This window comes from Pseudopodoces humilis, chromosome 6, assembly GCF_049639895.1.
Source record: "Pseudopodoces humilis isolate 2021_Gansu_Grassland_sample_001 chromosome 6, ASM4963989v1, whole genome shotgun sequence".
Taxonomy (NCBI): domain Eukaryota; kingdom Metazoa; phylum Chordata; class Aves; order Passeriformes; family Paridae; genus Pseudopodoces; species Pseudopodoces humilis.
In genome coordinates, this window is record NC_142205.1 from 46783408 (window position 1) to 46798085 (window position 14678).

Genomic DNA, 14678 nt, shown 5'->3' on the forward strand with positions numbered 1-14678 from the left:
TGTCTCTTTAATGCAGTCGAGCATAACTCTCTTATAATGTTTGAGTTTAGTAAGATTGAAATATAATTGCAGGCTGACCCATTGCTACTAGTGGGGCTCTATGTGCAGCTCTAAGCCCATCTGGAAGGGTGATTTACTGGAGGCTTGGGCAATCTGGCAATTTAGGCTCTCTTTTACGATGTTTAGACTTCTACCCATGTTATAAAGCACAGCCTAGGGCTTTTATGAGGATGTGGGTGCCTGCTGCACAAAATTTAGGTTGTGGGCTGGGTGTGGTTTTTTTGTTTTTAAGAGTGATTTTTAAATTTTAAAGGCCAGCTCTTGAATTAAAAAAAAAAAAAAAAAATCTATCAGCGGGCAGAAATATCCTGTGTGGGATTTAAAAGGCATCACGTTTCTTGTGCATAGCAGCAACCTTTTTTTTAAGCCCTGTGGCCAAGTGGGTGAAGGAGCTTAGTGGTAACAGACCAGATTGAGTGGGGTGGGAAGAGGGAATAGGTGAGCCCCATGCTTCTTCCTGTCTCTCTCCATCTCATGGGCTGCCACCCCAGCCACCGGAGTGTCTGCAGGTCAGTTCCCAGGACAGCCATGCCACCTGCATGGGTAAGGCCTGAAAGCTGAAGGAAATGGCTGGTTTTGGAGAGCCTGAGGGTGTGGTGCAGTTCAGTGAGCCAAGCAGGGCCAGGAGGCCCAGGCAGCTCCAGAGGTGAGAACAGGGTGATGGAGCAGAGGCAAGGATGGGCGGTAAACAGGGCTAGTGAAGAGTTGGAGGAGAGACAATGTCACCAACACAGGGAAAGATGCATTTTCTTAGAATCATAGAGTCTCCTCAGTTGGAAGGGACCCAAAAGGATCATCTAAGTCAAAGTCCTGGGCCTGCACAGGTCACCCCAAGAGTCACAGCACATGTCTGAGTTTGTGTCCAAACGCTTCTTGAACTCTTGTCAGGCTTGGTGCTGTGACCACTTCCCTGGGGAGCCTGTTCCAGTGCCCAATCACCCTCTGGGTGAAAAACCTTTTCCTGATACCCGGCCTAAACCTTCCCTGACGTAGCTTCACTTTGGGTCCTGAGGACTCCCTGCGTCACAAGTGTGTGTTTCAGTGGGGACAGGTAGCTCTTAGAGGATGATCTAACTCCAAAGCTGATGTAGGAGCATCCCTCCAGGGCTCCGTTGTTGATTTCCCTCTGTGTCTGGAGGCAGGGCTTGCCATGTGGTTGCCATATCTGCTTTTTGGGGAGCAGAAAAAAAAGTTTCCTATGCTGCCCTGGGAGAGATGGAATGCAGGCACAAAAGTGGGGTGCACTATCTTATCTGGATATCCTTTTCCCACTCCTCCTGCAAACAGGCAGCTTACACAGCAGGTCCATTAAAATTACAGTGCTCCACTTACCTGAGTCATCTCCCACTGTCAGCCCATGGCTGGGAGATGTCAGTCTGGGTTTTTTATGTCTTCTAAGATGCCATTTGGCAAACAGTACTAAAAATAATGAGCATTTAGATTTTGTGTCAGTAGCTCCGCAGCCAGCTGTGTTATGTGGTAGGTTTATTGCTCCTCCCTATTTCAGGAGTCCAAATGGAGCATTCAGCATTAATGGTTTGGGCCAAAAGAAGTGTTTCCAGCCCTGCTTCTTTGAGCCCATGCTTTGTTTGGGTCATTTGTTGCTCGTCCTTAGCTGTGTGCTGTGATTTTTGTAATTTTTAGCTACATAAAAATGTAATTTTAGGGCATATTTTTGTGTCTCATTGATGTTACAAACCCTCATGGGAATGATCTATAAAATTAAGTTAGTAGCTTTTCAACACTTCTGTTTGTACTGAAATCATCTTGCAGAATGTGGTAGAGAAATAATTCCTGTTGTGACCTTCTACTGATGGTTCAAATAACCTGTCTAAGAGACATCCTGTTTCTGGAGGGCCCTATTGCTTTAATTCCTGTTAAAATTGGTTTTGTCTTCTGCGGAGCAGTGCTGCTGAAATTAAGTACTTGCAAATGCGTTTTACCTCCAGATAAACGTTGCAGTTTGCATTTTCAATCCCAGTGAAGCTTTAGCAGACTGCTACTTTTGGCCTAATCATTTGTACATTTTTAGGGATTTTTTTTTTTTTCTAGTTTGAAAATGAATATTTTATTTTAAGCCTTTGGACCATCTTGCCCACATCCAATGATGGATGTCTAATGAGATGACTTTTTGCCTCCACTTAATGGTTATATTGTTTGCACTGATGTATGCTAAGACTTGATGCATTAAATCTTTGGTCATTAGCCGATGCCATTAGCAGAAAAGTCCAAATCACTTAGAGCTGGGACTTAAGACTTTTCATTAAAACCCAAATTTGCATGTTATTGGATAAATCTGCTAATACGGTTTAGCTGGACTCAAGGAAGTTACTTGAAAACTTTTTACAGTGCGTACGCAGGGTCAATGATGCCTGAGAGCCTTGAATTTGAAGAAGATGCCCCCTCTGAGTGCATGTGCTGGGCAACCCCTGCATCCATCCCACCCCGCCCTGCCTGCCCCCACCACTTGTAATGCCATGTGTGCAGCCCCAGCTGTCAGCATTGCACTTCATGTTGGGCTCAGGTCTGCTCCACTGCCACTAGGAAACCCCCTGCAGGAACTAAAATCCCAGCAGCCCGATCTCCTCACCTCATGGCAAACTGGGGCAGCCCTTCCTGCCACTTTGGAGCCAGAGGAGGTTTGGCCTTGGCACTGGTTTCCCTGCAGGAGTCTTCAAACAGCATCAGTGTGGTGGGGAGCAGGGCTTGCCCGGAGTAAAGGCAGGCTGAGAGGAGTCATTGATGTCATCAAGTTCGTCACTCCTCCATCATCACATCCATTCCTATATTTTTTCCTTTTCATTCCCTGGTAGAGGGTGGATGAAGCAAGAGCACTTCCAAAAACATCAGTCATGTTGGGTGGCTTGACCAGCCCAGAGTGAGCTCTGCTTTGCTAGAAGATGCTGCCTGGTCAGTCTCTAAGTTGTTAGCCACGGTAGACAGAGGTTTTGAACATATAAAGGTGTGCCAGGTGCTCGGACAGGTGTTGAGTCCTTGTCCTTACCTTCTATATGACAGAGCTAAGGTGTTTTTCCAGTGCATTTCATACTCTTGCATTTTCTTTATCGAGAACATCTCTATTCAGTGCACCTTGAAAACTGCAGCTCAGAGAGGAGTTGACCCATTTCTCAGTTTTCTGGGCCTCTGATAGTCTTTGTTATGACATATGGTGCTGGATAGGCTGTAACATAGACTTAATATAAATACATTTAAGAGAGGTCCTATTTCAAGCACTTTTGATCCACTGTGTGTGCAGTGCCGAAAGGCATCTTCCTGTCACCAGGGTGCAGGATGGATTTTTTTTCTTGGTTCCCCCCAGGAGCCTGGGTCTGTATCCTGTGGGACTTGAGGAGGCCGATGAGGAAAAGTCATCCCATCCTGTGACGCACGTTGTCTGCCAGAACAGAAATGCTGGGCTTCAGAGGTTGTTGTCGGACAGCCTGCTTTCACACAACACTTGTGTGCTTATGTGGTAGATGGAGTTTTACTTGCCTGAGCCATTTCCAAGGTTTGAATATTGGACTGAAGCACATCCCTTTGCCTGTGAAAGAAGACCATGAGCTTGTGGATTTGAGTATGCTGGAGAAAATGCCAAAGTTGTTGTGAGGAGGAATCCTGATAACCTCGAAGCAAGCAAAACAAGCTCGTGTCTTTGTCTTAGCAGACAGCTCTGGTGACAGAAACCAGAGCTGCTTTGTCCCCAGGGAAGAGCTGAAGATGGCACAAGAGGTGACACCAGGATGGACTCCAGCCCCCCACCCAGAACCCCTGGGGGTCCCTGGTCACATTACATTGTTCCTCCCTGGCAAGCTGCTGGGCTCTGGGAACTGCCTCTGATGTCCAGTGGGCTTCCTCTGGTGGCTCAGGACAGTTGTCCTTATTATCCAAGCAAGCAATAAGGCAGAACACTGCAACCCAGGGGCTCAAGCTTGGGCTTGTTAAAACACTGCTGGGCCTCTGTTCTCTTTGGCCAGTAACAAACCAAAAGTGTTCTGGACAGGCCAGGAAACAATGGGGGAAAACACCTTTCCAGCTGATGGATTGCTTGTATGTGACAAGGATGCACTAGGCAAAAGAGGGGATACTGTGGAGGGTAAAGGCTCATGGGGTATGTAACCATCCAGAGCATTTGTAGTGGCAGCAGTCCCATTTACCAGGTTTTTAGCAGTGCTAAGAGACTCCTGGCATTGAGTGTGGGATTTGATGATGTTTGTTGGGTGTGGGTCTCGTCTTCAGGTAAAAAGTGAGATGTTCAGGATGGCCAAAGTTAAAGGACCTTCTTGCAGAAATTAGAGCTTAAAACAAGCACTGACTGTCAAATTGTGGAGTGTTTGCTGGCAGCTGATCTCCATCTAAGAGAACCCATTGCTGAGTTTAGAAAGTGAAATAAGTCATTGCAAAATATTGTAACAGGGAAAGCCTTTTCTATGAGCATGTGGCTTTTCTGCGAATTAAACACCCTATCAGTGATATTTCCAAAACCAATGGGCTGTGTAAAACTAGGTGTAATCTCTGTGTATGTGAACTGGCAGTGCAGAAATTGAAGTGGGCTTGTCCTCCCCTGATCAGAGCCTTACAAGACCTGCCTGGCTCCCCATATGGTTCACCAGCACTCCTGGTCTCCTGACAGCCTTCCTGAGCAGGCAAGAACAAACAAATTAAGAAGTCATGGGAGAGAAGAAAATTGAGATAGCAGGGGATTTCTAATCAAGCTATTTTAATACTGGGTGTGCTTTAATCACTTACTTAATGGCAGTGCTTAATGAACACTTGAAATAAAGCATGTTTCTGTCAGATATTCAACACTTGTGTTTTTAAAGCTGTCTTGAGGGAACTCAAATATCACAGTTGTGTTATATTAATTTCCAACATTGAAGGGGAGGGAGGGGTGAAAAAGTTGGAAAAAGACAAGAATGTAGTCAAGCCAATAGTGGTGGTTTCTCAGTACTGTTGCAATTAACTTGAATTTAGTGACTGACACTAATCCATCTAGATAGATACTTATCCTAGGCTTTGTCAACTCACATTTACGCTTTTCCTTGCAATGCTCCCCTGGCTGTTGCACTGAATTTTTTATTGCACACCAACCCTTTGGGCTTCTGGCAGAGCAGTTTCCTCCAGTTCCTCTGGCCTGTCCTTGTGTGCTGCCTGCACTTTCTTCAGGTTGCTTCAGGTGCTGATCTTTGTGCCTTTGGACTGTGGTGTGGTCCTGTTGGCCATGAAGCTGCCTTTCCCATGCATTGCAGACACAGCCACTTGCTGCTGGCCTTCCCAAAAATGAAAGTGATGTGAGCAACTGGAAAAAGGTCACAAACTTTTCCTGCTCCCAAATAACCATGGGAAGCTCTAGCAAGCATCCTGGGTGCCTCCTTTACCTGCGGATGATGTACTGGCAGCTTTTTCTCTCCAGCTTCTGAGGGCTCCTGGCATGCTGGTTTCATGATGCAGTGTGTCCTTGGGAGATGGGGAAACTTTCTATGACTGACTTAAAGTAACTTTCTTGTTCTGGCCTTTCCTGACTCCCAGTACTAAGTGCAACTTAGTTCCATTGTGGAGAGTTGAATACAGTACATGAGGAAAAGGGGGATTGGGAGGATTTTTTTCTGACCTAGTCAAACCATCAACTTTCCCCCTGAAATGTGCAGGTTTGATTTTAGTTTTGCTCTGAGTAAGCGTTAGCGGTCTGCAGCAGTCTGAAGCTGTAAAGTTTCACATCAGCATCGATTCAGCATTTCACTTCACCTCCTTAAAATGGCGAGTCCCTGGGGCGTCCCCCCTGCTGTTGGTAAGCACGAAAGGTCAGTAAGATAAATGGCCTCCTGCTGCCCAGTTGTGAAGCAGGGTTAAAAGATTGCACCTTTTTTATTTGTCTTTCATAAGTCACAGTATTCCTAAACCTCGGTTTCCTGTGAGCAGTGTGTTCCTGTGTGCGTGCTTTCCTATCCCTGTTGCTTTTAGCTTCAGGTGAGGTTAAAAGTAATGCTGCAAGACACGCCCCACCATACACACTCTGGTATTTTCCCAACTGCACTGTCCAAGGATCGGAGAAGGTTTTGAAAATTCAGCATAAAATAATCTCTGCTGTCAAGAGCCAAGAAAGAAGCTGGCTTTGGACATAAAAACCTTTCCTCTGAGAAACGGTTAGGAGACTGAGCTCTCTATATATTGACCTTGCTGCATCTTTGCAAAGTTGTCTATGAAAAGGGATTGTACAATAGTTCCCAGGGAGGTTGCAAATTGTGATTGCTGTTACTGCTGGTGCTGATGAGCTTGTTTCCTCTACTGGTCACTAGTTTTGGTCAAAACGCGTTGCTGTTACCTCCTCTTTTTCCACCACTGCTACTCCTTTGCTGAAGCCTGTCCATGATGAGTCCAGATGTGGTCTTGGTTTTGACATTGCTCCAAAATAACATTCTTCTTGATCTTGCATTTTTATTGCAACAGCTGGTCAGCAAAGGCATAAATACAGAGTTCGTTTAGCCATTAAAATGCTGTTGGTATTTTGAGAGGACAGCTGAAACTGCTGTCTTCTGGGTTTGCTAAAACCTTCAGCCTAAAGATGATTTCAGGGCTCCAGAAATGAGAATAGGCCAAAAAAGCGATGAATTTTTCTTGTCTCTTCAGATCAACATAGCCTCAAATTCTCCAACAATAACAGGACCATTTAGTCTTTTTATTCTGAAGTACTGCTATAGCAGTAGTGGAAAGGTTTGGAGATGTTTTGGTGGTGTTTTTTTTTTTTGGAGGAGCTATCTATTGTGTTTTCCCCCAAAACTTAACACTTGCTGTCAAAAAGTTGGAGCTTTCTTCAAATGACCCTCTCTTTCAGAAATGAAAGGGAATGCACGCATTTATTCATCCTTAAGTTGGGGATTTTTTTTTGTTTTTTTTAGTTGACTTATTTTAGTCTTAATTGAGAAGACCATCTGCTAGAATCTATAACCAACATATAACTTGCTGACAGGAGAGGGAGAGTGGACAGGCTGCGGCCTTTTTTTTTTGGCTTTTTAGAGGCGACTTTGCATTTGAAGAAAAGAGGAAAAACAAAAACCAACCCAGCACCTCTTTGGATGTTGGCAAGGGGCGCTTGGGTCTTGTGTGCAGAGGCTTGCTTGCCTCATGGTTCTCTGCAAATCTCCCTGCCTGCCTGCGACCTCCTTTGTAGATGCTTGTCCTTTGAAGGGTCATTAATTTAATATCTTTCTCTGTGCAGCAGCTGGAACAAATGGTGGCCCCAGCTCCAGCAGGAGCTCCCAGCTGCCCGCCTCGCCCAGCGCTGACCTACAGGCATTTTTGCCATGGCTGTCTCAGGCTTTTTATAGTTTTTGCACACTTGTTGCATATAAGATACCTGACAGGTTTGGGCCTTCACTGAAGCATTAGCTGGCTGTTTGGGGAGGGCTTGAGGTTTGTTACTCTGGACTCTTGCTTTTCTTCAGAAGCATTTCAAAATGAGGGAAAACTTACTGGATTCAGACTGAAATTGTGCCACAGCATTTAACCACGAACTCACCAGAGATTACTCTGAACTGTCTCACAGTGTGCTCCTCGGATGAGAGGGCAGGCACATGTCTGAAATGGTGAGTGGCTCTGAGAGTGCAGGTGCGGTACTGCCGGTGCAGGGCACTTGCAGGGGTCACCCAACCATGTGGCAGCAGCTGTGCCAGTGCTGCAGCCAGGGGATTTCTCACTCTGCTCCTTGCCCTGGCCAAAATGCCTGAGTAAGTTCAAGCTTTAGCACTTGCAGACTGTGATTGCTGTTTGCAAGGGAAGTGTTTGCTGTTGTACTGACCTGTTCCTGAGTTACTTTAACACAGCAATAGCTTTAAACAGGTGTCCAGTGCATAGCAAAGCTCCTGCTGGGATAATGCCAACTGCTGGGCCAGGGCCCTCTTCCCTGCCAGCTCTTACCCTTTGCCCACCAACATTGTACTGGGGATTTTTGGGTTTTATTTCAGATCATTCTTAGAACTGAACAGCAGTTTCATCTTAGCCCTAACTGGCCAAATCATTTGGCTCCTGCTCTTTCCAGTACACGTATGCTCTGACAGTCCTGTTGGTGTCCTTCAGGAGACTGTCCCCTGCCTGCACTGCCATGCTTGGGAGAAATAAAAGATACCAACAGGGAAGGCCAAGCTGAAGAGAAAAAGTGCCCCAGGGAGGGCCACACAGAGGCCAGTTCCCAAAGGCTGCTGGCATGGTCTGTGCTGCAAGACTGTGCTCTGGGACTGGAGCCCTGGTGGCTGTGTGGTCTCTGAGAAGGAGACCACCAAGGTTGAGTCACTCAGGAGTGTCCCTTTGAGTGCTGTGGGGCACAGCTGTGTGTCCTCAGGCCAACAGGAAAGGCTATCCTTTTGCCATCAGCCTTTAGTGTTTGTAACAGGTAACAACACATGCATGATAAGGTGTCCTACAACATAACAGGAGGTTCTCATTTTTAGTAATTTAGTAATTTACTTTTTCCAAATTGCCTGTCTTGAGCTGTGCTGTATGTTCCATTTCCTTTACTTTCCAGGTCATGTGAAGAACCTTAGGCACAGAGAATATAACTTCACTGGTGTGTTGTGGTAATATACCATTTATGCCACATCAGAGCTGTGCTAGGGACAGGTTCAACAAACCTTCAGCTTCTCCAGATCAACTTGGAAATGAGAATGGAAATTTCATCCTCATTCACTTAATGGTGGTTTTAGAAGCTGCTTGGGTACCTACTTGCACCAAAATGCTATGTTTTGGTGGGTGGATGAAGTATAATTTCTGTACTAAAATACTAAAGAACCTCACATAGGACAGTGCGTAATTATGTAATTGTCTCATTGACTGACGGGGTTTTACAGATTTTCAGGCTGTGCTGAGGGGAAAAGGCACTCTGTGGACCATGCTTGTATTAGATATAAATGTCACCAGTGTGCCAGGGAGAGCTGGTTGTGGGCTTGGTCAGCAGGTGCTCCACAGGCCATGGGGAATGGAGTTCCCCCTGCATGGAGGTCATGTTGACCAAGCTCGGGTCTCTGTCAGTCTCTCAGGTGTTTCTGCAGCTGTATGCATTGTCTTTGGAGGATTTGGGGAGACAAATGTAGAGATGCCATGTTTGTGGGAGGAGGAAGCCAATGGGTAAAGACTGGGAAGCAGTAGAAGCAGTCTCATCAGCACAGTTTAGTACCTGAGTGTGAGGTGGGATTTGGCCGTGGTTCACAGCCCTCGAAGGCAGTAATGCCCACTGTTAGCAGTAGCTGGTGGAAGAGGCTTTGGCAACATCCCCAGTCCAGATGTCCCCAGGGAAAGGGTGCAGGGCAGTGTCCATGGGACTGGATGGGCCTTGGGCCAAGCTGGGGGTGAGAGGGCTGAGAGGGTGGCAAGAGGGGCATCCAGGTGTCTGCATACGAGGTCTTAGTCTCCTGCCCTGAGCCCTTTCTGTGAAGAAGGCCCAGATAATCCATCTGGGTTGCCTTGTGGGGCAGGAGCCATGGCACAACCACTTCAAGTCCATAGGACTTTTGGAAAATGTGTCATCAGGCCTTTCTCCTCCTGGTTTCACCGTGCATGTATTAACCTCTGTGTCCTCCTGCTGTCGATCACTGTGGCCATCTCACTGTGGCGATCACTGTGGGACCAGAGGGAACAGGGAGGCTCAGCCTGTGCCCAGCGAGCCCCCGTCTGTTGTCACGTTGGGGCGACCCGCAGGATTTAGCCAGAGATCCCCGGGTCTTCCCAAAGCAGTGTGGGGTGGGCAGGCTGGGAAGCTTTGCATTATTGCTATCTTTTATTGTTACTTTTTTTTTTATCCCAATTTCTAGCTCTGCAGACCCCCAAATGCTCTTAATGGAGATATGGCCCGTTTATATGTTAATTTTAAGCCCGCTGACAAGCGGTTTGCTTTTCTCCTGACTTCTCACGGTTCCTTCGCCCGTTGAAAGCCGCTGCCATGGGCTTAGGGGATAAGGTGCTGAGAATTAGAAAATAAAATAAAATCTGCAGGATGCTGTAGAGCGAGGGGGTACAGGGATTGGCATGCTCTAAGTATAAATGGGTGATTTCTGAAAACAAGGAACCCTGATACCAGGGGCGTGCATGACAATTACATCCAGTACAATACAAAATGTTAATTACTAAATTTTGAGAAATTAATGCTGATTAGCAGCTGTGTGTGTGTGTGACCTAAATACATCTATTGCTTATCTTTATTCATAATATACAGTTTATTGTTGATAAAGTAGTGGCTGAACAGTGGGCTGGCCCACGAGTCTCATATCTAAAGACTGAGGCCCAATTTGTAAATCATCTGAAATTTGTTGGCATCTGTTTTTTGTGGAATTTATACGGGTGGGGAAGATGAATAGCAGTCTGAGCTATCCCCTTTACAACTCAACTCATAGATATTATTGAGAATTCATATTACTTTTATTATTTGGTCATAAAAATGGACCTAATGCTTGTTGGCTTTAAAACACCTACTAGCGCTGCTTTCTCTCTCCATCTTGCAAAATATAAGACAAGGCCGAAGCTTAAATTAAAATCCTCAGGTTCTTATCTCTTTCCCACAGGAAAGCAAATCTGTGTTGAAAACCGTAAAATTAAGAGGAGAGCAAGGATAGCATAATTTAGCAAAAATTCATGGCACCAGATTCTGAGCTATATGACTGGAGGGATAGGTCAGACATTAAGAAGATACTGCCTGCTAATGCAAGTTCCTTAAGGTGGTGCTCTGGAAACAAGGAAAGCAGAAAATGCTGCACTGGTTCCCGTTTGCTCCCTTTCCTCTACTTCTTAACAGTAAATTGAGTTGTCCATTTAATAACCTGTCTGTTTCCAGAAGTCCAGAAAAACTATGGACTTGTGCATGGAGCTAACATCTGCTTTGTGCCAGGATTTCAATAGTGAACTGAATGAAAATTAATTTAATTGGCCTCTTAAATTATTTTTTTCCTTAATTCCTTATGTTTGACAGGCTCTCTGTGCACTCAGTGTGTCTGTCTGAAGGAGAGCTTTATTTTTTGGTGGGGTTTTATTAAAAACCTGTTTGTTCCACAATTATTTGTTCTAAGGGGCAGGGTAGAGTGGCAGGGCACAAATGAGGAGTGCCTGTTACATGCTGGCATCATCACTACAGCTCATCCCACCATGAAAAAAGAGCATGGAAAGAGCAACTTGAGTTTCAAGCAGCATTAATAATGCAGGATTTTATTTGGATTGAGGAGTTTTGTTGTCTTGCAACCTTGAGCTTAGGGGATAATTTTGGACAGCATCCTTCTGTCATGCTGCCCGCCTCCTCCCCTGTGCCTCTGCACTCTGGGAAGTGCTGGTGGGAAGTGTGCCTCTTGTCCTGCAGGACATCACCTTATGGCACCCATTTCAGGACCCTTGTGGGTGTTTGCAACACTCTGAGTTTTCCTTGATAGGGTCAGAGGACCACCCAGCTGTCCTCATGCACTCAGCAGGTCTCCCCTCTGACTCTCTTTGAGAGGCCACTGCCAGCTGCTTATATACGAAATCAGGCTTCTAAGGGTGATCCTTTAGTTACCTGGTAGACAGACCAAGAGTTTTCAACCAGAGTTTGTAAAACTGCAAGGGGCAAACTTGCTGTTCCTCTGGTGATGGCAGGGGTTTGTCCCAGCTGTGCCGTGCCACAGCCGTGCAGGAAGAGCAGTGGGGAGGAAGAGGGAAATTGATGAAGCTTGTGTTGCCTTTAAGGCTGGAGATACGGCAAACCTGTACTTTAAACCTTCTTTTTTTAAATGCTGTTCCCAAATGCTGCTCTCCAAAGGGTTTCTCCAGCACTGCTGCTGACTGCTGTCCTCAGGTCGAAGCCCTTGGTGCACAGTGCCTGCCTGCCCAGCACGTTGCTCCTCCTGCCCTGCAGCTCCATTTGCCATTTCCGCAGCCCTGTCTCAATGTCTCCCAAATGCCTTTCTTCCTGCTCCCGGCACCCACCCATTTCCCTGCATTTCCTCAATATCTGCATCCCTCTTCGGGTGCCAGTGGTTTGAGGATACCAATTCTGGCAGCAAACCTGGTTTCCATCCACTAGCCCCAGTGTCATGTCTGTCCATCTGTTTCCCCCGCTTCAGTAATGCAACTATTTAAAAATAGCATTTTGGAAATGTTGGGGTTTTTTGGTTTTTTTTTCAAAGCAGAAGCCTCACCTCGCTAACAAAACTTAATTTTTGTTCTTCTCTTGCAGTCCAACAAGGTGCCCGTGGTACAGCCTTCTCATGCGGTTCACCCCCTCACCCCTCTTATCACCTACAGCGATGAGCACTTTTCCCCGGGGTCACACCCGTCTCATGTCCCCTCTGACGTCAGCTCCAAACAAGGTGAGCCCATCCTTGCCCAGCTCAGGGAGGATGCAGGGTGGTCCTGATGCCCTCTGTGCTGCTGACAGAGCCCATATTACCAATTTGTAATATTTTTAGAGGGAGGCTTCCAGGTGCACATGCCCGTTTTCAGAGATGGTAATTCTGCCGTGATGCTGATACTTAACTTGGCTGCTTAAATTTTTATGCTCTTTCTAATAATAATTTTGGTTTGCTTTTCTCATCAAAGTCTTTCAAATAGAGCAGCCAGTCTTCACCATCTCCTGTGGTGCCCAAGGCTTGCAGCATGCAAATACAGAAAGGGCAGCCATCCCTCATCTCCCTGAAAACAGGGGAAGAGTGCTTCAATAGTGGTGTTATTGAAACCTTTTCTTTCACTTTATTTTATGTCCTTGTATTCTGGCTGTCCATATTCTTTTGTATGTCAGTTGGCATAATCAAAGCACTGCCCATAAAAATAGTTTTGAGCCTGTGCAAGTAAAAGTTTTACAAATATGATGTTTTTTAATCTTCTTGTGCTGGCTGCCTTCTGCAGAAAGCATCTTTTCAGATGTCAAAGTCATGGCAGTCAGTTTTCTCTGCACCTCTAGGATCCCTTAAGGCAAACACAAAAGCCTCCTAGATCCACATCTGGGAATGTCAGACCAGCTCTGCTCAGGGTTAGCCTGCAGGCCCCCAGGAAAGAGCAGACATTCTCCAAGATGTCAAGCTCAGCCTGTGCCAAGAGCCTCTGCCCAGTACTCAGGAGAACACAAGGGATTCCTGGGAAGGGTGTGCTTGCTTGCAATGGGTTGCAAGAGCTGGGGAGGAATGTGATGGATGGTGGGGAGGTGCAAGGGGAGGACTGTCCATGGCTGTTGCAGGTCTGAGCTGGAGTTTGGGTAAGAACCTGAGCAGAAGAAGCCTGCACAAGAGAGCTGGTGGTGAGGAGGGAAGGAGAGAGAGCAGAGGCTTTACAAAGGAAATCATGGTAGTCTGGATATCTCTGCATGGGCAGCAAGTCTGTCAGTGCCATGACTAGTCCTGGAGGGTGCCTGTCCCTGCCTCTCTCTGTGCTCACATGTCACACCATGTGCTGTGACACCCAGTAGACAAAATCCTGAAGCTCTGCTTTACCTGGGCACACATCCATATGCACAGTTATCCCATTTATCTGAAGAGGCTTTTAGTCATCATTGTTCAGGGAGAGAGACTTTTTTTGTTCTGTCTTCCCCTGAATGCCTAGGTTTTGTTTTGGCTGCACTATGGAGATAATAACATGAGCTACATCCAGAAAATGCTATGGCCTGGTGGCTCTGTGTGGTTTTTGCTGTTTGTTGGTTAGGTTTTGTTTTTTTCTAGGGAGGGAGAATACAAAAAGCACTCTGACTGGAAAGCCTGGCCTGTAAAGATATATATATATAATGTCTTTTTTAGACTTGGAAGAAGCAAACGGAGACCTCCTGTCCTCATTTGTCTTCCTCCTTTGCATCAGTGCCCAGGAGAAGGATATTCACACTCATTCCTTGAAATCCCAGGGGTGCCATGTGTTAAGAGAACGGGATTTCCACCTCTTGCTGAAGCTGGCTGTGCTGTGACAGCTGGGCCACAACCTGCTGCTGCAGTTTCTGAGCTCAAGGGGTTTTTGCTTACTGTGTGCTGAGTTTGCCCCTCTGTGCCCCATTTTTTTGCCTTTACCCCAGTTTATTTTTGCATTCCTGTATAGCAGACCCCAACTGAACAATATCTGGTTTGTTGGTTTTTTGTTTCTGCTGCACATCCTCTCTTCTGCTTCCTCTCTACCCTCTCCCCTGTCCGGCATCCCACCAGTCACGTCCCCATCCCTGAGTGCAAGCCTGCTGAGGGGCTCTGCCAGGAGGCACAAAACTCATTGCCCTCTGGTGTTCCTGAACAGGCTCTTGATCCCTTTGCTCAGTGTCTGGCCAAGATGGGGATGGATGATGTGGAGAATGCAGGCTGGAGACTATTGGTTTTGTCTGTGATGGTCTCCTTGATGTGTGTGGTCTTTCTGTCCATACTCCCTGTTTCGGCGCCACCGGCGTGTGGGAGCAGCCTCAGTGAAGTAGCCCATGCAGTTGCTGCAAAGAGAGGATTTTTTTTTCCTCAGGTCCTCTGCCAAACGCCTCCAACCATTGTTTCTGTCCTCGCCTCCCACTGTGGGTCTGGAACGAGGCACTGCCCTGGCGCCCCTAGCCCTGGTGCCCTCCTCCCACCAAAATCCTCCAACAAGGGGGTTCGCAGAAGCTTGCCCTCAGCGCTGCCTCTTGCACCCAAGGCACTTTGGGATGGACACACAGCACTGCC

General features: G+C 46.6%; 1 protein-coding gene across 5 annotated transcripts in view; it reads left to right on the top strand.

Annotated features, from left to right (window-relative positions):
- LEF1 (lymphoid enhancer binding factor 1) overlaps positions 1–14678 on the top strand; it is a 71508-nt gene that overhangs the window by 29232 nt on the left and 27598 nt on the right. For all 5 annotated transcript variants that reach the window (XM_005517506.3, XM_088056212.1, XM_005517508.3 and 2 more), the window contains exon 5: positions 12242–12374. In XM_005517506.3, the coding sequence (XP_005517563.1) occupies positions 12242–12374 (133 nt within the window). The remainder of the gene's footprint in view (positions 1–12241; positions 12375–14678) is intronic.